The following is a 24,716-nucleotide window of genomic DNA, read 5'->3' as shown; positions in this document are numbered from 1 at the left end:
TGAGTCGGACCACAGAGTGAAGGAAAAGCAGCCAACAAGTGCTCACCATCACTTTCAAGACTGTTGGAAAAGCATTCCAGGTTGAGAGAATGCCAAGAGTGCACAAAGCTGTCATCAAAGCAAAGGTGGCTATTTGAGAATCTCAAATATAACAAAAATGTTGATTTGTTTAAGACTTTTTGGGTTACTACATTTATTTAACCAGGCAAGTCAGTTAAGAACACATTCTTATTTTCAATGATGGCCTTCCAACCTTCCGTTTACTAGTCCAAAGCTCTAACCACTAGGCTACCCTGCCGCCCCAAGAACCAGAGTTACATGGGTCCATATGTGTTATTTCATAGTTTTGATGACTTCACTATTATTCTACGTTGTAGAAAATAGTCCAAATAAAGAAAAACCCTTGAATGAGTAGGTGTTCTAAAACTTTTAACCGGTAGTGTCTCCAATGCACTCCAATAACTCCAATAGAGAACATGCACATGTAGCTCAGTGCAGAGCCACGGGCTGCGAAAGAGAGCCTCTGCCTGCCTGCTACCCACATGTGTAATTATGATTCCACTGGCAGATCCAGTGGCTGGAAGGAGAACTCTCATTAAGCTCTCCAACCCTTCACCACCTCACAGTGTCTTAACCCCCCCCAGCACCCTCAGCACTACATCCATCCATACAGTACAATCCCAACTAGGGCCGTGTGCCCACATCACATCAGCCCCACTCTCTCCTAAACCATCCCCTGCCCTGACTGTGGCCGACTGGCCCTGTCAGAGGAGAAGCCTGGGCTGCCTCTCTCCAGCTAATCACATCAGACACAGCACTCAGATTTGGGGCTCCCACATGCCAGTCCCAGTGCCAGTTCTATGGCCAGGGGCCTGGCCCTCCATCCACTGCTGTCTCACACTGTGCATATCCACTAATGAGGCTACAAGGCCACGGTCTGAGGACAACAGGAGGAGATCAGTGCCGGGCTAACATGCTACTCTTTATTTGTCCGCTTCCCTCTAGCTGGCAGATGGTTGCAGACGCAGAGGATTCCAAGCTGTCACTGGCCATTTGACTCTTGAAGAATGTCAAACCGAAGCCATTTCTCTAGCTTTAGGAAAGGGCTCAGTGACAGTCAGACTGCAACAGCATTTATTTCATCCCTTTTAGTTATATAGAAGTCTTGTTTTTTATTTTGGAAAATGTATAACTGTATCTCTGTTTCATTAGAGAAAGATCCCTCCTTTTTTGATCATCTCTAAGAAGCCATTTATCTAAGCTTGATTGACAAATATTTATTTTCATTAAATACAGATTTGAATTGCTTCTTAGCAAAGCTGTCAACTTACATCCTTATTAGCTCTGAAGCCATCTGAATGTAAGGACATATGAATAGTTGTATAAAATCCTGTCATTTCTCATCCACAGCTGTGCATTGGTCAAAAGCTAAAATTTCACAGAGTCAGTGATGCAAGAAAATATATCTGTGAAGAGTGAAGAAACAACTGGACCCATCTCCTAACTAATGCAATGCTTTCCCAGCCCATTTATCAAAGGAGAATAATCATTATTTTTGATTGGCTGATTACTCAGAACATTCATCATAGTGAATGTATCCCCACCAATCTGATAGCGCCATTTTGGATCATTTGTTAAAGATGACAAAAGGGCCAGTATTGCTATGGTTCATTTCTGACCTTTTTAATATTACAAAATTAATTGTATGTCTGAAACAAATGTATTTGGTCCTGTCATGCCTGCTAGATGGAAAATTGCACCTTGAACACCCCCTCCCCCCCTCATCCTCCTGGCTCTACTTTCTTTTCCTTTTTCCTGTGGGGAGTCTTTGTCTGCTGTGTTCAGGGCGCTTGGGGACAATGCTATTTTCGTCTGTCTGTTGAGATGTCCTCTGGTGTCATCGGCCCATTTCTTATCCATTTCCGAGATTTACGGCCAATTTGTCGCCATCATTACTCCCCCTTTTCAATTCCTTAACCGCCTATTCCAGTTTGAAGCAGAACTGTCTGGCTCTCACAGGCAAAGAACAAGAAAATGGCACGGCAGAGGAAGCCATTTGGGGTGTCTCTCTAGTTTCGTGCTGTTTGTACTAAAGATGCTTTGGTGACACAATGGGGGCATAGATCCACCAAACAGACCCAGGGTGTGTGAGAGGTTGGGAGGTGGATAGATGGAGTAACAGACTTTCCTGGCACACAGGGCTTCCAGACAGATGCAGCTGCTTACGAAGCATTAACAGCCCTGTTGCAGAGTGCTGTCTGAGTGCCCGTTCAGCTTGATTACAAGTCACCTCTGTGTTAAAAAGGAACAAATACGTCCATCAATCAGTCTGTGGCAGAGAGAGAATGAGGGGCTTACAGGATTGAGCACTGCCATGTCTGTTCTCTCTCTGTATCCCACTGGGACCCACCCACCGAATGCACTGTATCACTCATAACTCTGCTCCCCAGTCATACACGGATACTTATAGGTTTTATTCTAAATGTATAAACACTCTACGTGCCCTGGATGTTGGAGTAATGGCTGTATGTTAATAATGTCAGCAGAGAGGAAACGTTTGATGCAGTAAATTCCACTGAACCTAGCTAGGGTTTCTTTTAGAGGTATTGCTGATGCTAAGGGCATTGTGAGAGAATCTGCCTTTAGTCTGTAATCCTGCTTAAATCACCCCCCCCCCCCCCCCCCCCCAAAAAAAAAAAAAAAAAATCTGTGTTAAGATAAGCCAAACTGTTTATGGCCCAAACTAATTAATATGTAGCAGATAAGTACTTGTCTGACAAAATTAATTTGACCTTCCCCATTAAACTAAACTGGAGCAACCCCAGTTTAGTCCAATTCCTTCTATTGAGTTGTAGGAACTGCTACCTATCAAGCTGGTCTCTCTCTCACCCTCTCTCTCTCTCCCTCTTCCTCTCTCGCTCTCTCTCTCTCTCTGAGACATTTAATTTGTAAAGCCTCTACACTCAGATTGTCTTTTGACTTTCCTTCTCTACATTTCTTAATTGCCTCTAATTGCTTGATTACAATTTCAAATGAACAATTCTCTAGGTCAAAGTGGGTTGGTAATTAAACAATCAATCACTGCTCCAGCCTCACAGTCCTGTCTGCCTGTGATTGACAGCACATTAGGAGACTGTTATGCTAACGCTCAGTTGACATTGTGGGCTGGATTGAACTTCGCTGTATCGTTGTACTTCCATTGTCCTTGAGATATTAAGGGAAATCACCACTTAGGGTCGAGTGACTCCTTGTTTGGAGACTGGGAGATGCTGTTGGTGATTCACTTTGGCTTCCCAGCTTGAATCTTTTGTATAATTCTGGAGTAAGCCGCTGGAGCGTGGCCATTTAAGCGACCCAATGCTGTGCGAACATTTCATTTTGATTCTTAATTTACATTGTTAACAGAGCAAAGCAGTCGAGCCAAGCTGTACTTTACGTTGCAGAAGCTTGGTACCAGAGAAAATTATGCCATTTCATGCAGTACTCCATCATTTGAGCTGTACTTTAACAGGGGGAAGGGTCATTTTACGTGTGTGTAAAAAATCCCACTAGGTGGTTCCGAAGTCCCAACACCCTCCACACCCTCCTCCCTTTACCTGGGTGAGCGTTGCCGATTAGAGGGCTTTCTGCCTCTAGCAGACACTGGGAAGTGGGAACTCCTTCAACTGCCTGATGGAGCTGCCTTAATGGCGGCTGTGTTTTGCTTTCTTTTTCCCTTTTTTGTTGTTTCCCGCTCTTCCTCTCGGTCTCAATCGATCTGCCTGCCAGAGCCTGCTGCCGGCCCACTCCCAGCCACAATATTTCACAGCCAGCCATCAGAGCAGCTGACAGCACCGCGCTTGCCAGGAAATTGCTTTGGCTGTGAGCAGAATTTCAAGCATTGCGTCGCCCTCTCCCCCCTCCTTTTCCTCTCCTTCTCCATCCCTCCCTACCGCCTGACGACCCCCGGGAACTGAGATACGCTCTGGAATGTGTAATGAGAGGAGAAGGAGAGAGAGAGGGAAGAAAGAATGAAAGAAAAATAAATATGGAGTGAAAGGAGGCTGTGCTGGGCTGTGCTGGGGAATGAGGGGTCAGGGGGAGTGAGAGTGAGAGAGGGCTCATTACACCTGCTTCACCGTATCCATGGCTAGAGAGAGAGAGAGCTTTATACACTGGCCACAGTAGCATGGGATTGGCCTGGAATTTCATTCTACAATTCTCTAACATGAAACTGAACTTTTATTCCCCACTGTGTTACCTCTGCTATGCAGCCTTGTCAACTGAGGAGATTTTCACAAGACTGTCCCTAGAAGAATGTCTATCGCCATATAGCACCACTTTTATCTCTGTCTTTTAAAGCCAAACTTCTGAAATAAAGCCAGAATTAATTATGAGAGGTGTGTACTGACGCAGATGTGATCTGGTGTGTGTGTGTGTGTGTGTGTGTGTGTGTGTGTTCTTGAGTGTGTGGCAGCTGGCTCTCATAGTGTATTCCTCTCAGCTCCTCAGGAGTGTAGCTACAGTACCTGGTAGTCTGAGTAAAGCCTGATTGTGTGTGGGCTGGACTGTTGTATTGTTGTGCAGCTGTATCTGGAGGGGTCACCCCCAGCCAGTCTTCATATCTCCTCTGTGTGGGGCCACCAATACTGTCTCCTGAGCACTCCTCTCTTTAGCTCTGTCCCTGGGCTCTACTGGGGATAAAAATAGGACTTGTATCCTATCATTCTTACCCCCGCCCTTCCCCTCTCTCTCTCTCTCTCTCTCTCTCTCTCTCTCTCTCTCTCTCTCTCTCTCTCACTCTCTCTCTCTCTCTCTCTGTCGCTGTGGGAGGTGTGTCATCTCCTCTGTGCTTTCTCCTCTGCTGCTCTGCCACCTCTGAGAGTCGTCTTTCAGATGGCCCTCCCATGCCGCCGCTTCCCGCTGTCCACCCCAGGAAGCTGCCCTCCACAGCCAACCAAAGCATTTGTGTGACACAGCTTGGTTGTTGTTGTTCCCACTTGTTTTGTGCTCGATTGAATCCACGCTGTGGGCATATGAAAACAGTGTAGGCAAGGAGTCTCAGTCAAATCAAGAACTTTACATTTTGATGGAAATGGCAATGGCTATGAAATGTGTAAATGGTGTATATTCAGGAGGTCTACACTCCATTTGTGACACCACTGCTTTCTCTATATTTCTCTTTGTTTGTCTGTCTGTCTGTATTTGTTTGTGGCGTACACAAAAGGTGGGTCTGGAGTTCTACATTGATGTGCACGCCCACTCCACCATGATGAATGGCTTCATGTACGGGAACGTGTTTGAGGAGGAGGAGAGAGTCCAGAGACAGGCCGTGTTCCCTCGCCTGCTCTGCCAAAACGCCCCAGACTTCTCCTTCGTAAGTTCCTCACATCAATCATACCAGGGAAAACTTTACAACTACTGCAGGGCCCAGAGTTTTCCCTGGTCAGGCCATATCAATCCTAACCCTACTCATCTCACAGATGTTCCACAGGAATACAGCCCACATAATAGCAGGTGCTAGTTGTCTATGCTACAATAGTGACTGCATGAACCACAGGGTAAACTGAGATCTATCATAGAGCTGGGTGTGGAAGCTTTATATTTGAAAAGTCTGTTTCCCTCCTCCTCCCAGCCACACTGACCTTCAGCGCTCAGCCAAAGTGCAATTTTTCAGCAGTGCCAGTTACATACAGTATAGCCAGAAGAATAACCTTTTCTGTGCAGCGACACGTTCACAGCTCTCATATACTTTCTTCACCAGTACACACGGAAATTCTTTCAACAGCTAAAATAATTTTTGCCACCGTCCATACATAAAGGATATCACAGATTGTCCACTGGTTATTTGTGATGCTGTCTCAATAAAGAGCTCATCTTTGTCTACAGCAGTGTGTATGCCTGCATGTGTGCGTGTGTGTGTGCGTGTGTGTGTATACCGTTGGGGTGTGTATAGTAGCGGTGACAGCTGGCCAGAAGTCATGTCCCTTACTGTGCTCTTTTCTTACTGCTCATTCAGCACTGCCCAAAGCACATAGTCATAGAACTCAATAAGTTCTGCCAGGAGTGGAAGTCTGCATTTAAGTTACAGGGGTCATATTCCATTCAAGTTGAGTGAACTGAAGGGCAATGGAAACTTCCTAAATTGACTGAATCATGTTAAATGCTGAAGCTGACTTACAATCCATGTTACTATGCATAACAACAAGACTGCAATGAGTAGTATAGGCATTGTTAGAATGAAGCATTGAAATTAACCAACACACTTCTACAGATGTAGGATCTTAATTTGAGCCTGTTTGCTACAGCAGGAAAAAAATCCTGCAGCAACAGGAAATGTGAAATTATAATTAATGGGCATTTTTGTAGTGGGAAAATTGCAAATTACAAACTTCAGAATACTTTTTAAACCTCAAATACACTGCATTGCCGGAAAGTTCTCCTGCAACAGGGTGATCAAATTAAGATCCCACATCCGTATGCAAAATATATTTTGTCATTTTTCGGACTAATTAAATCTCATTTGAATTATAATGCTGGTATAGTAGAATGCACTCTGTTAACAGTGTGTTTCACCCCCACAGTCCAACACATCGTTTAACCGTGATGTTGTGAAAGCTGGCACCGGGAGGCGCTTCCTGGGCGGCCTGCTGGACGACATGTCCTACTGCTACACCCTGGAGGTGTCCTTCTACAGCTACATGGCAGCAGGGAGCACGGCGCCCGTTCCCTACACAGAGGACACCTGTATCCTTCTCTCTCATTGTCCTCATTAGGGGCCCCAGGTGGCCTGGCCAGGCTCCCCATTCTTTTCAGCCTCCCCTACCTCTCCCGCTGGCTGTTGGGGGAGAGGAAAGGAGGCATCTGGAGGAGAGACAGAGATTGAGTACACAACATGTGTACCTCACTGATGTTTCCTCCATTTCTCCCTCCCTCCCCTAACTTCCCCAAACTTCTGAGCTTCACATCCCATAGAAATCATGCTGTATGGATGTCAGAGTTGATTGATAGTTCAATCAATACATCCTGACCATCCAGGTAGAATAGAGGCAAGAGGAGCACAGGGAATTGTGGTGTTCTGGTGCTTGGGACTCGTTGGATACAGGCTGCAGCACATATAGATTGGTTTAAAGGGATATTGAGTGTGAGGTTATGTCCCAGGAAGGTGTGTGATAGAGTCCTGTGTAGATTGTTTGCTTGTTGCCTCATGTATTGAAAGGCTTGTGTCATTGAGCCAGCAAACTGTGTTTTCTGTATTTTTGGACAACAAAACGCGTCGCAAACAGAATCCGATTTCTTCTTGAGAGCCCTGCCAGTGAGCAGAGATTGGGCACTGTGGGCAGATTACATTTGTGTCCTCTTAAGGGAGATACCCCAGACTACAAAAGCTCTGATTCCCCAAATCAATGCTGCTCCTAGGTAGACAAAAGCCAGCCCTGTACAGTTTTCTGGGCCAGTGATGTCTGTACACCAGGCAACAGAACAGACGTCTGTAGAGCCCAGTAATGAGGGCTGAGGGTGATAATGTCAGGCTATTGTAGTGGCGCTCCATCCCCTAGCGTTTATCCACATGCTGCCTGCTCCTATAGTAACAACCTCTCATTTAGGGCCAGACGAGAGCCTATTGATTTCTTAATTATTCCAGGAGTCATTATCGGAGGCCTGGCTCGATTGGCATGCAGCGCAGGACTGAGGTGTGGATGAGTCAGGTCAGCCCCTATCGCACTGCCTTGCTCTCATGTTCCGACAGATACATAGTGACAGTGGGAAGGCGGCACCTGCCCCATTGATTTTATGTAGAAAAGAGGTAGAGAGCACGTGGGTTCTGCTTTCGTTGTGACGAAGACTAGAATACAGCAGGCCTGTTAATCGCAGTGTTTTGTACACTCCAAAGGGATTCAGGGTTAAATTGACATTCTCTATAGACTCAAGCTTTCCATCAGTTTACCTTGTATTACCTTGACACAGCTCAGATCCACGGGATAGAGAAGAGGCAGAAAACCAGAGTGGTGTGAAGCTTCAGCCTACAGGCAGAAAGTGTACTGTGCAGTGTCCAGATTGCCTGAGATGAGAGGAGATATTATGTGTAGCCTAAGTGCCCTCTAGTGTCAGGAGGGTGAGCTGTCTGTGTGTGGCTCTGCTCTGTGTAGCTATAGCCCTGCCTGGTATCACTCTGTCACACTGTAGATAACACACTGCCAGCCACCCTTATTTCTCGGGCCGATTCTCTGTATATATCAATGATGTCGCTCTTGCTGGGGGCGATTCCCTGATCCACCTCTACGCTGACGACACCATTCTGTATACTTCTGGCCCTTCCTTGGACACTGTGCTAACTAACCTCCAAACGAGCTTCAATGCCATACAGCACTCCTTCCGTGGCCTCCAACTGCTCTTAAACGCTAGTAAAACCAAAGGCATGCTTTTCAACCGTTCGCTGCCCGCACCCGCCCGCCCGACTAGCATCACCACCCTGGACGGTTCCAACCTAGAATATGTGGACAACTATAAATACCTAGGTGTCTGGCTAGACTGTAAACTCTCCTTCCAGACTCATATTAAACATCTCCAATCCAAAATCAAATCTAGAATCGGCTTTCTATTTCGCAACAAAGCATCCTTCACTCACGCCGCCAAACTTACCCTAGTAAAACTGACTATCCTACCGATCCTCGACGTCGGCAATGTCATCTACAAAATAGCTTCCAACACTCTACTCAGCAAACTGGATGCAGTCTATCACAGTGCCATCCGTTTTGTTACCAAATCACCTTATACCACCCACCACTGCGACCTGTATGCTCTAGTCGGCTGGCCCTCGCTACATATTCGTCGCCAGACCCACTGGCTCCAGGTCATCTACAAGTCTATGCTAGGTAAAGCTCCGCCTTATCTCAGTTCACTGGTCACGATAACAACACCCACCCGTAGCACACGTTCCAGCAGGTATATCTCACTGATCATCCCCTAAGCAAACACCTCATTTGGCCGCCTTTCCTTCCAGTTCTCTGCTGCCAGTGACTGGAACGAATTGCTAAAATTTCTGAAGTTGGAGACTTTTATTTCCCTCACCAACTTTAAACATCAACTATTTGAGCAGCTAACCGATCGCTGCAGCTGTACATAGTCCATCTGTAAATAGCCCACCCAATCTACCTACCTCATCCCCATACTGTTTTTATTTTATTTACTTTGCTGCTTTTTGCACACCAGTATCTCTACTTGCACATCCTCTGCTCATTTATCACTCCAGTGTTAATCTGCTAAACTGTAATTATTCGCTCCTATGCCCTATTTATTCATGCCTTTTGCACACACTGTATATAGACTTTCTTTTTTCTACTGTGTCATTGACTTGTTTATTGTGTTATTGGCTTGTTTATTGTTTACTCCATGTGTAACTCTGTGTTGTTGTCTGTGTCACACTGCTTTGCTTTATCTTGGCCAGGTCGCAGTTGCAAATGAGAACTTGTTCTCAACTAGCCTACGTGGTTAAATAAAGGTGAAATAAATAAAAAATAGGGAATCCATTCACTTCTTTGTTTAATTGTTTGTTTATTATTTGATCTTGTGTATATCAAAAAGTCTGTAAAGCCTGTGACTGATGCTGGGGTGTCAAATCAAATCAAATCAAATGTTATTTGTCACACGCTTCGTAAACAACAGGCGTAGACTAGCAGTGAAATACTTACTTACGGGCCCTTCCCAACAACGCAGAATGATAAAAAGAGAAATAATTGAAAAATAATAACACGAGGAATAAACACAACGAATAACAATAACTTGGCTATATACAGTACATTGGGTACCAGTACAATGTGAGTCAATGTGCAGGGGTACGAGGTAATTGAACCAGGTATGTACATATAGGTAATGATAAAGTGACTAGGCAACAGGATAGATCAACAGTAGCAGCAGCGTATGTGAGGAGTCAAAAGAGTTCATGCAAAAAAAGGTCAATGCAGATCGTCCGGGTAGCTATTTGCATAACTATTTAACTAACTGTTTAGCAGTCTTATGGCTTGGGGGTAGAAGCTGTTCAGGGTCCTGTTGGTTCCAGAGTTGCTGCATCAGTACCGCTTGCCGCGTGGTAGCAGAGAGAACAGTCTATGACTTGGGTGACTGAAGTCTTTGATAATTTTTAGGGCCTTCCTCTGCCTGGTATAGAGTTCCTGGATGGCAGGGAGCTCGGCCCCAGTAATGCACTGGGCTGTACCCACTACCCTCTGTAGCACTTTGTGGTCGAATGCCAAGCAGTTGTCATACCAAGTGGTGATGCAGCCAGTCAAGATGCTCTCAATGGTGCAGCTGTAGAACTTTTTGAGGATCTGAGGGCCCTTGCCAAATCTTTTCAGCTTCCTGAGCAGCCTTCTTCACGAGTGTGTTGGTGAGTGTGGACCATGATAATTCCTTAGTGATGTGGACACCGAGGAACTTGAATCTCTCAACCCGCTCCACTACAGCCCTGTTGATGTGGATTGGGGCCCTCATTTCCTGTAGTCCAGGATCAGCTCCTTTGTCTTGCTGATGTTGAGGGAGAGGTTGTTGTCCTGGCGTCACACTCATCATTATCGTTGATCAGGCAACCACCATCATCGTCAGCAAACTTAATAATGGTGTTGGAGTCGTGTGCAGCCACGCAGTTCTGGGTGAACAGGGAGTACGGGAGGGGACTAAGCACTTACCCCTGAGAAGCCTCCGTGTTAAAGGTCAGTGTGGCAGATGTGTTGTGGCCTACCCTCACCACCTGGGGGCTCCTTGAAAGCGGCAGCTCTAGCCTTTAGCTCAGTGCAGATGTTGCCTGTATCTGGTCGGGATATTTACATGAGGTCGCTGTGGGGACGATATTGTTGGTGCTCTTATTAATGAAGCCACTGACTGATGTGCTATACACCTCAATGTTTTCGGATGAATCCCGGAACATATTCCAGTCTGTGCTAGCGAAACAGTCCTGTAGCTTAGCATCCACTTCGTCGGACCACTTCAGAATTGAGTGCTGGTATTTCCTGTTCGTTTTTACTTGTAAGCAAGAATCAGGAGGATAGAGTTATGGTCAGATTTGCCAAATGGAGGGTGAGGGAGAGCTTTGTATGTGTTTTTTTTTTGCCTCTGGTTGCACAAGTGACATGCTGCTAAAAATGAGGTAAGACGGATTTCTGTTTCCTTGCATTGCCTCTGGATGTGCGCTTTCTTGTTTGCTTATTGCCCTATGCAGCTTTATCTTAGTGCCAGCATCGGTTTACGGTGGTAAATAGACAGCTATGAAAAATGTGAAGGAAAACTCACTTGGTAAATAGTATGTCTGCAGTTTATCATGAGGTATAAGAACTCAAGTGAGCAAAACCTTGAGACTTCCTTAGTATTAGAGATTGCGCACCAGCTGTAGTTAACAAAGAGGCACACACCTCCCCCTTATCCTTACCCAAAGCTGATGTTCGGTCTTGATGATGCATAGAAAAACTTGCTAGATGTACAGTATATTATCCATAGTCTTTGTTCAGCCACGACTCCGAGAAACATAGGATATTATAGTTCTTCAGCTCCCATTGTCTCAAACGGAGCTCGTCCATGTTGTTCTCTATGTTCACCAATAGAACGAAGGGTAGAGGCGTTATATCATCCATTTAGTCTCGTCAGGAAGCCTGCTCGTTTGCCTCTCTTCCTCTTTTGAGGCCCGCGATTAGGGCCTGGTCTGGAAAGAGCAGTACATCCACAGCTGTCTACTCCTTGAAGTAGAAATCTTCAACCAAATCGAATGATCTCTAGTGATCGCTGTTCTGATGTCCAGAAGCTGTTTTTGGTCATAGGAAATAATGGCGGAAATATTATATAAAATCACACAGCATAAAAAAAACTGAAAATAGCAGAATTGGTCAGATTGCAGCTATCTACTGTAGAGCCATCTTCAAACTTCTCATTTCACTCAGTGCTTTTTCCCCACCTAGTGTTTCACTGAACCGTCAAGTCCAAGGACTAGTTGACTGGCTCTCTATAATAAGAAACCCATCCACGTAGAATTACTCTGTAGCCAGGAGATTATTTTCCCTTAGTGTCAAAAATGGGATGGAAACCACAAAAAAAAGCAATTTACTGTGTGGAAAGAGTCACAACTTTCCCTCTCCTTGAACGTGTTCCTTTTTTTGTTTTCCCACATGAAACAGATGTGCTGTATAGAGAAGACAGTTGGAACAGAAGTTGCTTCTGTAATATGTATGTACATAGCATAACCACGGTGATAGCCAGCATCATACTGCATAGATAGGTGGTCACTATGCCAAATAACCAGGGCATAACAAGTCCCTTGATTATTTGTCGCTGTGCATTGGGCTTCAAGAAAGAGATGAGAAAACTGAACAGAGCTGCGGTGGCCCGTCACACCCCCCCTTTATGCTTCGGGAGCAGCAGTGTTTACTGGCAGTCTTTGTTGGTCTCTCTGTGCTAAAGTCCGCTGGCTGAGAGCAAGATGGATTAAGTGAGGTATTCATCTAAATGGCAGAGCATTGTATAGTAATTCCATGGTGAGGCGAGCGTGGTGGGTGATGGGGAGGTGGAGGGGAGGACTGAGTCATGGTAGGGGAGGTGGGGTGCTGAAGGTCAGACAAGAACAGGCCCTGGGGGCTGCGTGAGGCTGGGCCTGGGGATGGGGAGTGTCAGCTCTACGACGGGAGAGGACAGCGGAGACTTCATGTAGAGCAAAAATTGGGGTCAGACAGGTTGAAGGAACCAGCCATGTCGCTTTTACGCACCAGTGATCTGGCCTATGGAGCGTGCAAATCATCAACAAAGACCTTTAAGCTTTGCAACCCCCATCCCGCTCCAAAAAACAAATTCATGACAAATAAATAATTACCTGGACCCCAAATTAACCCAACCTTCTCCGATCTGCTGCTGAGACTATTGTAGCCACCGGCATTGAAATCCTAACCTGTCTAGTAGCATGGGCCTTTATCACAGCATAGAGGGCCTCAGAGAGGGTGCTGGATGGGAAATTTTTCAATCTCACAAATTTGTCCTTCCTTTCCTTCCCCTGTGGATGGTAACCCAGGTATTAAAGACTCATTATATTGGATGAGCAAGCTGTGAATGTTCCCCACCAGAGCAGTTGGAATATTTCCTGTCGTTTAATGATTTAGCACCACCTGTAATCGCACACAAAATGGAGAGAAATTATGTTTCTTGCTGAGAATTCACTGTGGCATTTGCTTTGTTCTTATATTGGGAAGATTCCATAGAGGCTGCATAGGACTGGTGTCCCTCTGAGTCTAAAGTCTCTGTGTTGGTCTGTTATGGCTCTTCGTGGATGGGTATGGGAAACATTATGAGGAGATGAGCACTCATCTAGCTGAAGGTATAGTACCAGTCGCTTGCTCAAAGACTTTGTTGGGGAGCTGTTTTCTATAGATAAATGAAAAGGTTTTTTCTTAAAAAGTGATGTGGTACTTTAAGTATGTGTAATATCTCTGAAGCAGGACAGAGCAGGCACATTTGGTTTATCCTTGTGTCGAGGTTATTCTATTTTGTCCTTTAGGTTATTGTGTGGGTTTTCAGGTTATTCTATTTTGTCCTTTAGGTTATTGTGTGGGTTTTCAGGTTATTCTATTTTGTCCTTTAGGTTATTGTGTGGGTTTTCAGGTTATTCTATTTTGTCCTTTAGGTTATTGTGTGGGTTTTCAGGTTATTCTATTTTGTCCTTTAGGTTATTGTGTGGGTTTTCAGGTTATTCTATTTTGTCCTTTAGGTTATTGTGTGGGTTTTCAGGTTATTCTATTTTGTCCTTTAGGTTATTGTTTGGGTTTTCAGGTTATTCTATTTTGTCCTTTAGGTTATTGTGTGGGTTTTCAGGTTATTCTATTTTGTCCTTTAGGTTATTGTGTGGATTTTCAGGTTATTCTATTTTGTCCTTTAGGTTATTGTGTGGGTTTTCAGGTTATTCTATTTTGTCCTTTAGGTTATTGTGTGGGTTTTCAGGTTATTCTATTTTGTCCTTTAGGTTATTGTGTGGGTTTTCAGGTTATTCTATTTTGTCCTTTAGGTTATTGTGTGGGTTTTCAGGTTATTCTATTTTCTCCATCAAACATATTTTTTTATGTTGGGTTGTATACACACTGTAATGTCAGAGCATCATTAACAGAGAGACCAGCAATTGTGAAGGTTGAGAGAATCTGGGACCTTATTCAAAACCCAGCTTGACGCTTTGACTGAGAGAGCAAGTACTCTGTGACTTTCAAATCTTCCACTTTTTGGTATTTTATAAAACTTTACGCAATGCCTTCCATTTACTCAAAGTAAGATGGTGAGGGTTGATTGGACGATGAACTCCATCACTAGCTGTGTCATATGCCCAGACATGCCAGTGGTGAGAGGCATCTACGTGTTGCCCTTTTTACTTTGACAAGTTAACAAGTCCAGCGCTGGACTTGAATCCACTGAAGAGAGACTGCTCCATGTTCCGGGTGTGTGCCATTTCCCCCTGTCCTTTAGGCTCTAGACGGCTCCTGAAATACCCATTATCCCTGGGTCTCACAGTAAAAGTCTCACTCAAGCACGGCCATGTTGTCAAACCCTTAGTTTGATATTTCTGCCTCACTTAAGTTGTGCTGGCTTCCGTACACATAAATTGATGCAGCACTAGAAGCACAATGTGGAACCGGACAGCTCGGTGGTTCCTCCTGGCTTCAACATCAATCACCAGCCCACTGGTTCCCTGCCTGAAGACCGCACGGCCTGACAGCTAACTGCAGTCTAGGAGATCATTCTGACAACAGTATGACATTGGTACGCACAAAGCACGGGAGCTAGACTCACATTTGAATACCAAACTTGCCAATAGAACATTTCAGTATTCACTGATTGTTAGACATAATTGATGGACAGTGACAAGTATGCAAATGATGGATATCAGGCAAATATTCTCCCCCAGTTGCAATTTTTTTTACTATTGTTGCCTTCCTTTCTCTCCCCCCTACCCCCCCCCCCCCCCCCCCCCCCCCCCCTCCATTAAATCACACAGTGTCGGCTTACTTTCATCCTCAAACAAATGCAATTATTCATCAAAACCCTATTAGTTGTCTTACATGACAGTACACATGGAGACTTGAGACTTGTGACGCAGGTTCATTAAATTATATTTCCATCACCATCCCTAGTGGCTTTTAGGCAGACAGATTAAATAGCCAGCTAGAGCTTTATGGCGTGAGATGGACATCATTGTGTACGTACTTACCAATCTAGCCACTGGCCAAATCTGCTGCCTGCCTACCCTCTGCTCCTCTTAAGCAGCGGACACTGGACAGACCCCAGATCTGCAGCACTCAGGGCTACTCCATATCACGGCTGTCATTCCCGATTAGGAGTCTGCTGAAGATGGGCCCCTATCTGATGGCTGTGTGTGTGTGTGTGTGTGTGTATGTGTGTGTGTGTGTGTGTGTGTGTGTGTGTGTGCTTTGTCTTTGTTACTGCATGGATGCCTGTGTTTTGTGTCTGGATGTCTGTAAGGGGGAGCCATAAGTCTATAGGGGGAACAGGTGTTGTATGTCAAATGAATGAAGCTTTACACAATAGCTACAAAGTTTACTACCTGGTTGTGTCCTCTTGTTGGAGATGGATGTTTTGTTGCTTTTGTCCTATATGAAAATGACACAAGGTCTTTGAGCATAGTTGAGCTGCAGGGGGAAAAACATGCTCCCTTTGTCCACCGCTGTTTACTGTTTTAATTAGCATTGTTAATTGGCTCTTTGTGACACCCTGGTGACAGGCCTGTCACTTGAAGGTATTGATGGTGCTGATGTCCCTAATTTGTTTTCTTGTTAGGAATGGTCTGCTGTGGACGCTGATGTCTTGTTCCTTGTCATTGGGGAATCATTGTACGTCTGTCTGTTTCTTTAGACTGGGCACATGACACTGAAAGCAGATAAACAGCCTGGTAAACAAATCATCTGTCGTAGCTAATGTGTAGTGTCCATTTCCCTGTTGTCTCGTCACCTCATCAGCCCCATGTTGGCTCGTCCTTGAGTCACAACATAGGCCTTTATCGATCCTACAAGGATGGATAGAAGAGATATTAAACCTCCTCACGATCCAATGAGAGAGAAAGAGAGAGAGAGAGAGGCTGCTTCCTTCCAACGCTGCAGCAGCATCCTCTCTGCCCCACTGTAGATCCAGCACAACTCTCCCCTTCTCATCAACCTGACATTCCAATGTACTAAAAGGTGAGTTCCTATCACCTTAACCAGCAAGCTACACACACACAGAATTCCTCTCTGAGATCGACTGTAGTCTACTTCCCCTGTTCTGTTTTCCATCTGATAACGCGATGAAGCGCTCACCCTAATTTACCACCCAATTTCTTGCCTTGTTTCCTAGGGACATCCTGTATTCTCTGGCCTGTCCTCTCTGTGAATTACAGTACAATGGACTGCTAATGAGCTCAGAGCCAGCTGTCTAGTGTCCAGTCTTTTTTCCTTATGTCCTGCGTTTATCTCCAGGGAGGTAGATTTAGTATAGAAATTAGCCTAAGAGGAAGATATTGTCCATCTTGGCAGAGAAGGTCCTTCAGGGAAGGCTTATTCTCTGCCTGACAGTGCCAGTGGACCTACTTATATTGGGCAGCCTTATTTTCTATGGAGACAAGGAATTGGAAGAATCTTTGATAGTAAAAGAGAAATTCTGAATTGTGCCTTCATTCTGAAAGGGAAAATGTACTGTCTGTGTGTTCTAAGTGGAATGTGTCTTTTTGTGTCAGTGAAAGACTTACATGTTGTCAACTGCATTTTTTTTTCTTTATGCACTGTTGCAAGAAGGGATGCCAAACTTCTACACCCCTTGACTATGCAGCACCTTTTCTTCCTGCCTGGTGTGTAGAGTTAATATTTTAGAAATTTCTGCCCTCCTCTGTGGGCGGCCCTCAAGCTGTGCTTTGGCAGAGACCCACTTCCTGCCGCTAGCAGCCCATCCCGACCGCTCTGGTTGCCTTTGACAACGGGCCAGCAGCCAATCAGGGTGCTGGAGTGTCCCGTGTGTAGCTGTGGTGCAGATTAAGTCCTCTCCTTCCGAAACGTTCGTCCATCACCAACTTCCTGTGATAGATGTGAGATGTGACATCACAAGCTGAGAGGCCATCTGCACTCCACGGGATCCTGGGCCATTTCTGTCGTTGTTCGGAGTATGCGTTTACGCTGGCGCCGTTTCTGTTGACCAAGGGGTAACACAAAACTTCCCGAGGTCAAAATGAAGATGTCAAGGATACATGACAGATGGTGGTCTCCCAGTGGCTGGTGTAGCATGACCTCTTAGGATAACATCCTGTAGAGCAGGTTAAAATAGATCTGTATATAGTGAACAATAATATATACTTAACATGTTAAGTGTTGGTCCCATGTTTAATTAGCTGAAATAAAATATCCAAACTTATTTCTCTCACATTTTGTGCACAAATGTGTTTACATCCGGGTTAGTGAGCATTTCTCCTTTGCCAAGATAATCTATCCGCCTGACAGGTGTGGCATATCAAGGAGCTAATTAAACAGCATGATCATTACACAGGTGCACCTTGTGCTGTGGACAATAAAGTGCCCCTCTAAAATGTGCAGTTTTGTCACACAACACAATGCTACAGATGTCTCACATTTTGAGGGAGCGTGCAATTGGCATGCTGACTGCAGGAATGTACACCAGAGCTGTTGCCAGAAAATGTCATGTTCATTTCTCTACCCATAAGCCACCTCCAATGTCATTTTAGAGAACTTGTGTGCTCGTCGTCCTCACCAGGGTCCTGACCTGACTGCAGTTCGGCGTTGTAACTGACTTCAGTGGGCAAATGCTCACCTTCGATGGCCACTACCACGCTGGAGAAGTGTTCTCTTCACGGATGAATCCCAGTTTCAACTGACAGACAGCGTTTATGGCGTTGTGTGGGCGTGCGGTTTGCTGATGTCTATGTTGTGAACAGACTGCCTAATGGTGGCGGTTCTGGTATGGGCAAATGGTGGTCACAACAGATACTGACTGGTTTTCTGATCCACGCCCCTACTTTCTTTTAAGGTACAGTATCTGTTACCAACAGATGCATATCTGTATTCCCATTCATGTGAAATCCATAGATTAGGGCCTAATTAATTTATTTCAATTGACTGATTTCCTTATATGAACTGTAGCTCTCTTTAAAATTGTTGCATGTTGCATTTCTATTTTTGTTCAGTGTAGATAGGCCTATTTTGTACTGCTACATGTCTTCAAAAGAATCCTCAAAATTATAGCCATCACTTCAGTGGAGGGCTAGAAGTAATATATGTTGCTCTTCTAACATATCTTCCAAACATATAGTGTTCTTCAGTTTGTCCCCATAGGACTTGTCCCGAAGCCACTCCTGCGTTGTATTGGCTGTGTGCTTTGGATCGTTGTCCTTTTGGAAGGTGAACCTTTGCCCCAGTCTGAGGTCCTGAGTGCTCTGGAGCAGTGTAACGACGGGTGAGTGAAATGAGTGAGGAGTCAGATGCAGAGAGCAAAATGAACGGGAAAACGCTTTAATGTCCTTCAAATCGTAACAGGTCCAAAACATGGGTGAATGCCCAAAACACTGGCGCTAAACCAACCCAAAACCTAGACGCACACTGGACAGCGAAAAAAACAAAACACGATACATCACCAAACGTAACAATCAACAAGCCCGCACAAACACCAGCGGGCAAAACAAACTTAAATAACACCCATCCCAAAACCCTAACGAGGAACAGGTGAAAACAATTAGACAAAAAAACAAACGAAAAGGAAAAAGGGATCGGTGGCAGCTAATAGACCGGCGCCACCCAAGCAGGAAGGGGAGCCACCTTAAGTGGTATTCGTGACAAGCAGGTTTTCGTCAAGTATCTCTTTTAAATTTCTTACTTTCATCTTTGCCTTGATCTTGATTAGTCTCCCAGTCCCTGCCGCTGAAAAACATCCCAACAGCATGATGCTGCCACCACCATGCTTCATCGTAGGGATGGTTCCAGGTTTCCTCCAGATGTGACGATTGTCATTCCATGACCAAAGAGTTCAATCTTGGTTTCATCAGACCAGAGAATCTTGTTTCTTATGGTCTTAAAGTCTTTAGGTGGCTTTTGGCAAACTCCAAGCGGGCTGTCATGTGCTTTTTACTGAGGAGTGGCTTCCGTCTGGTCACTCTACCATAAAGGCCTGATTGGTGTAGTGTTGCAGAGATGGTTGTCCTTCTGGAAGGTTATCCAATCTCCACAGAGGAACTCTGGAGCTCTGTCAAAGTGACCATCCATGTTCTTGGTCACCTCCCTGACCAAGGCCCTTCCCCCTCGATTGTTCAGTTTGGCCGGGCGGCCAGCTCTTGGAAGAGTCTTGGTGGTTCCAAACTTCTTCCATTTAAGAATGATGGAGTCCACTGTGTTCTTGGAGACCTTCAATGCTGACATTTTTTGGTACCCTTCCCCAATCTGTGCCTTGACACAATTCTGTCTTGGAGCTCTACGGACAATTCCTTTGACCTCATAGCTTGGTTTTTGCTCTGACATGAACTATCAACTGTGGGACCTTATATAGACAGGTGTGTGCCTTTCAAAATCATGTCCAATAAATTGAATTTACCTCAGTTCGATTTCAATCAAGTTGTAGAAACATCTCAAGGATGATCAATGGAATCAGGATGGATGCACCTGAGCTCAATTTGAGTGTCATAGCAAGGTGTCTGAATACTTAAGGTATTTCTTCTATTTGTTTTTTATAAATTATCAAACATTTTAAAAATAATCTGTTTTCACTTAATCATTGTGGGGTATTTTGTGTAGATTGCTGAGGGTATTTTTTTATTTAATCCATTTCAGAATAAGGCTGTAATGTAACAAAATGTGGAAATAGTCAAAGGGTCTGAGTACTTTCCAAAGGCACTGTTTATCCAAAGGACTTTCTTTGAGGACCCTAACACAGTGGTCTGAAACTCCACCGCTGTCTGAAACTCCTAGTTTACAGACCACATTAGGCCTGCAAATCACGTTATTCTGGCTTACAATGTCATTTTGGAATCCAGGCAAAGTGGTGCAATAAAACTACCAACCAATTGGATTAGTTTAGAAAAATGTAATTGTATTTATATTTTCGTTGCATAAGATGAATCAACCAATCAATGCACATGCAAAACACAGATTTTGACATAACAATTCTGAAAATCAACCTGCAATTGAGCATGCTGGAAAATATGATGACGATGGACGTTGTTTTGAGTGACACAATTACACAATGAGTGACACAATTACACTCAACTCTGATTATTAACACCAGGGCCTTGGTCAGGGAGGTGACCAAGAACCTGATGGTCACTCTGACAGAGCTCCAGAGTTCCTCTGTTGAGATGGGAGAACCTTCCAGAATGACAACCATCTCTGCAGCACTCCACCAATCAGGCCTTTATGGTAAAGGGGCCAGACAGAAGCCACTCCTCAGTAAAAAGCACATGACAGCTCACTTGGAGTTTGCCAAAAGGCACCTAAATTACTCTCAGACCATGACAAACAAGATTCTCTGGTCTGATGAAACCTAAATTGAACTATTTGGCTTGAATGCCAAGCTTCACGTCTGGAGGAAACCTGGCACCATCCCTGTGGTGGCAGCATCATGGAGAATAGTCAGGGTTGAGGAAATGATGAACGAAGCAAAGTACAGAGAGATCCTTGATGAAAACTTGCTCCAGAGCGCTCACACTGTGGCAACAGGACAACATTCCTAAACACACAGCCAAGACAACGCATGAGTGGCTTCAGGACAAGTTTCTGAATTGTTTTAATGTATTTTATTTAACATTTATTTAACTAGGCTAGTTAGTTAAGAACAAATTCTTAGTTACAATGACGGCCTAGGAACAGTGGGTTAACTGCCTTGTTCAGGGGCAGAATTGCAGATTTTTACCTTGTCAGCTCGGGGATTCGATCTAGCAACCTTTCAGTTACTGACCCAATGCTCTAACCACGAGAGAGACCTGAAAATAGCTGTGGAGCGAAGCTCCCCATCCATCGTTACAGAGCTTGAGAGGATCTGCAGAGAAGAATGGGAGAAACTCCCCAAATACAAGTGTGCCAAGCTTTTAGCCTCATACCCGAGAATAATCAATGCTGTCATCGCTGCCAAAGGTGGTCGAAATACTCACGTAAATGTGATATTTCAGATTTTTATTTTTAACAAGTTTGCAAAAATTTCTAAAAACCTCTTTTTGCTTTGTCATTATGGGATATTGTCTATAGATTGATTAGGGAAAAAATGATTAAATCCATTTTACAATAAGGCTGTAACTTAACATTTTGAAAAAGTCAGAGTGAATACTTTCTGAATTAACTGCAAGAGTGGCTTTGGGACAAGTCTCTGAATGTCCTTGAGTTGCCCAGCCAGAGCCTGGACTTGAACCCGATTTAACAATTTTGGAGAGACCTGAAAATAGCTGTATTGCAACGCTCCCCATCCAACCTGACAGAGCTTGAGAGGATCTGCAGAGAAGAATGGGTGAAACTCCCCAAATATAGGTGTGTCAAGCTTGTAGCGTCATATCCAAGAAGACTCAAGGCTGTAATCGCTGCCAAATGTATTTCAACAAAGTACTGAGTAAAGGGTCTAAAGACTTATGTAAATGTGATATTTCAGTTTTTGCTTTTCATTATTGGGTATTGTGTCAAAAATCATGTCAACCCCTATTATTTCACACACAATGAGTCCATGTAGCTTCTTATGTGATTTATTAAGACACATTTTACTCCTGAACTAATTTAGGATTGCCTAAACAAAGTGGTTGAATACTTATGCAACAGCTATATATTTTTCAAGACATTTTAATCTTCCACTTTGACATTACTCAATATTTTGTGTAGATTGTTGACCAAAATATGACAATTGAATCCATTTTAATCCCAATCAGTGAAACAAAATGTTAAGAAAGCCAAGGGTTCTGAACACTTTTATAGCCTACAGTTTACTCGCCGTTAGTCAGCAACTCTACTAACTTTTTGGGTGTGTGCCAGCTCATGCTTTCACTGAAGATATCAACTATCTTAGTAGGGTATATGTAAAATGATTAAGGGAATACCAGATACATGCACAAATATTCCTATAATATAGGTCAAGTTTAAAACATTCTCACACTTCTTTTAAACGTATCAGATTACTCAAACTCCTTTCTAAAAGTGAGAAGAAAAATGACAATAAAAAAGCTTATTCAGATTCAGAAGAGTTCTATGCCGAACCGTTCTTACCTTCCAAAGAATCCTTCTTGCCTTCCAAACAATCACCAAAGAACCCTTTCCTCCAATAAACGGTTCTTAGGATGAAAATGGTTCTTGGTAGAACCCTATCCCTCTGCAAAGAACCCTTTTGGAACCTAAAATGGTGTGTGTGTGTGTGTGTGTGTGTGTGTGTGTGTGTGTGTGTGTCTGCGTGCGCGTGTGTGTGCGTGCGCATGTATTCACTTACAAGAAAGGCATGGACCTCCACCCAGACACTCCATTCAGCCCAAGGATGGATTTTTTTTATGAGTTAACTGCTTTGTGTAATAGAATTGCACCTATAGGGCCTACGATTTATGTTTAATGGGTCAATTCTGACCGTTGACAGAAATTGAAAAAAAGACAAACGACTGAATCACTTTCTTTCTTTCTTTTTTCACGGGCACTTGTTTCAATCACAGAGGTGTGACAGACAAGTCAAATCTGAACATCAACAAGGAAATGACAACAAGAGGTGAACGATTATGTCTCTGTGACATTTCATCATTTGTCTGTCTGGTAAAGAACACATTCGTAATAACAAAGCACCTGAACTGGGGAACCTCCGTGTTCATCTCTGATAGTCTATGGATTTATTGTAGTGTTTTCATGAGCTCTGGCCCTATGAATTATAACTGTACATGAGGAAATGTTTCTCTTATTGTTTTCCGTATTGGCATAACATTGTTTATGTGTGTACGGCTGATTCATCCAGATTGACCACAGTGTTTGTTTACTGGTTTTTACATTTTTCCTTAATCTAAATCATCTTGTTATTATTTGTGTTTGCTGTCTAATCAAGCCCAGCGTCATGGCAACTGCACGCAGAATGGCCACACAGTTGTATGATGGAGTGTCTCAAGTTATTGATGTCCTCCATAATGTGGTTGGCGATGACAGCTAGACTTATTAATTTAAATAAAGCCTAGTTGGTAAGTAATTGCCGCTATGTGATTCCCCCTTCGTGTTTTTGGCTGACCAGACTGAAATGCAATTGATTTACCCTCACTTAGTGTGGAACACAGTGTGTTGTATACTGGTCATTTATGTACCACATCTCTCTACTGGTTATTGCTTAGTTATTTACTGCAAATGGTTCTATTCGTTCTGTGAGGGAGAAACTAGTGCTTTATTTTTTTTAAATTATTCGTAGAGTGTCGGAGGCAGGATTTAGAGGCTTTGTAACTCCAGTAAAGGCCTCCCAGCCAGGGACAAATGGCCTTAGTGTTGACTAAACTAAAGGCCAACAGCGCCATATGTTCATGTTATAGAAAATAACCTTAACACGGTCCCCTCAGACATGAATCTGGGAAGAAATGTTGCCCGCACATTCCTCGACTACTACAGGCACAACAACTTCATTGATGACAACAAACCACAAACCCCAAATCACATCAACAGGTAATGTTTTTAATGACACATTTCTATAACTTGTCAGTTTACATCCTTTTTGTTTATCTTGATAATATTCACTAATGTTTGTGTTTTTGTGTCCTCAGTACAGAGGTATTGTCCCAGGGTCGACAGGGGAATGGAATTGGGAATGAGAAGACCTTGGGGGGTGAGAGAGGAGCAGAGAGGAAGAACCTAGACTACTAGGCACCAGGCAGTGCCACAACATACTGGAAACACCAGTCCAGTCTGACTACTCTATAGGGGCTCTGGACTCACAGGCCTATACTACATCCACACAGCCCTCATGAAAATTAGATGCACCAGCCTGAGATAAAGGACTCCTTTTCACAAAGGATCAAGTTTGGATAGCATGTTAATTGAAGGACATTTACCCATGGGGCTTCATTAGAGCAAGTTTCTCTGACGTTGTATGAAATGTATGGGTACGATCAAGCTGACACATATACAGCTCATGCTCCATTTGAGGACTTCATATGTCATTCTTATATATTACCATAATGTGCTTTTTCCTTTTTAGGTGTTGCTTTTTATTCGAATGCATTTATGTACTGTATGTCATTGTAAATAAGTGCATGTGTTTTCTCTTGTATGTAACTTATTGTGTGTTTATCTTGCCTCTCTCTATCATACATTATTTGGAATGGGAGGGGTAACCCATTTTTGGGTAGTCACTACCTTATCAGTAGCTAAGTATTGTGTTGATAAAAACTATAAAATATAACACACATTTGTAAGTTTGTCAAATTAATGTTCAGTCAGTCTTATTGTATTAGTTTACACAGCTGTTTGTGATTAAAAGAAACAAACTTGGGTTCAATTTGATTTAAACTGAAGTCATTTCATGGATAATACAATTAAATGAATGCATTTTAAATCCCTATAGAAAATGGTGATCATCTCAAGTATGAATTTAATGTGTCAAATTCACTGATACCCATTCACTTCCCTTTCTTACTGCAATGTAAACATCTATTTAACCTATCTGTTCAGAGCACTGAGTGCTTTTTCACTGTATTTTGTAAAACACCATCCATGGGATTTGCTCAATTCAAAGGCATAAGTAGGAGAGCGAGA

At 43.7% G+C, this 24,716-nt stretch overlaps 1 protein-coding gene across 1 annotated transcript in view; it reads left to right on the top strand.

The window, feature by feature from the left end:
* The window catches only part of LOC110522763 (cytosolic carboxypeptidase 6), a 474,879-nt gene extending 450,420 nt beyond the window's left edge, over window positions 1–24,459 (top strand). Inside the window, exons 10-13 of the mRNA XM_036969475.1 lie at window positions 5,207–5,356; window positions 6,564–6,726; window positions 23,525–23,627; window positions 23,726–24,459. Coding sequence (XP_036825370.1) covers window positions 5,207–5,356; window positions 6,564–6,726; window positions 23,525–23,627; window positions 23,726–23,825 — 516 coding nt within the window. The 3' untranslated portion in view covers window positions 23,826–24,459. The remainder of the gene's footprint in view (window positions 1–5,206; window positions 5,357–6,563; window positions 6,727–23,524; window positions 23,628–23,725) is intronic.
* The last annotated feature ends 257 nt before the right edge of the window (window positions 24,460–24,716 follow it).

This window comes from Oncorhynchus mykiss, chromosome 30 (genome assembly GCF_013265735.2).
Source record: "Oncorhynchus mykiss isolate Arlee chromosome 30, USDA_OmykA_1.1, whole genome shotgun sequence".
Classification (NCBI taxonomy): domain Eukaryota; kingdom Metazoa; phylum Chordata; class Actinopteri; order Salmoniformes; family Salmonidae; genus Oncorhynchus; species Oncorhynchus mykiss.
This window is presented reverse-complemented; position numbering and strand designations above follow the sequence as displayed.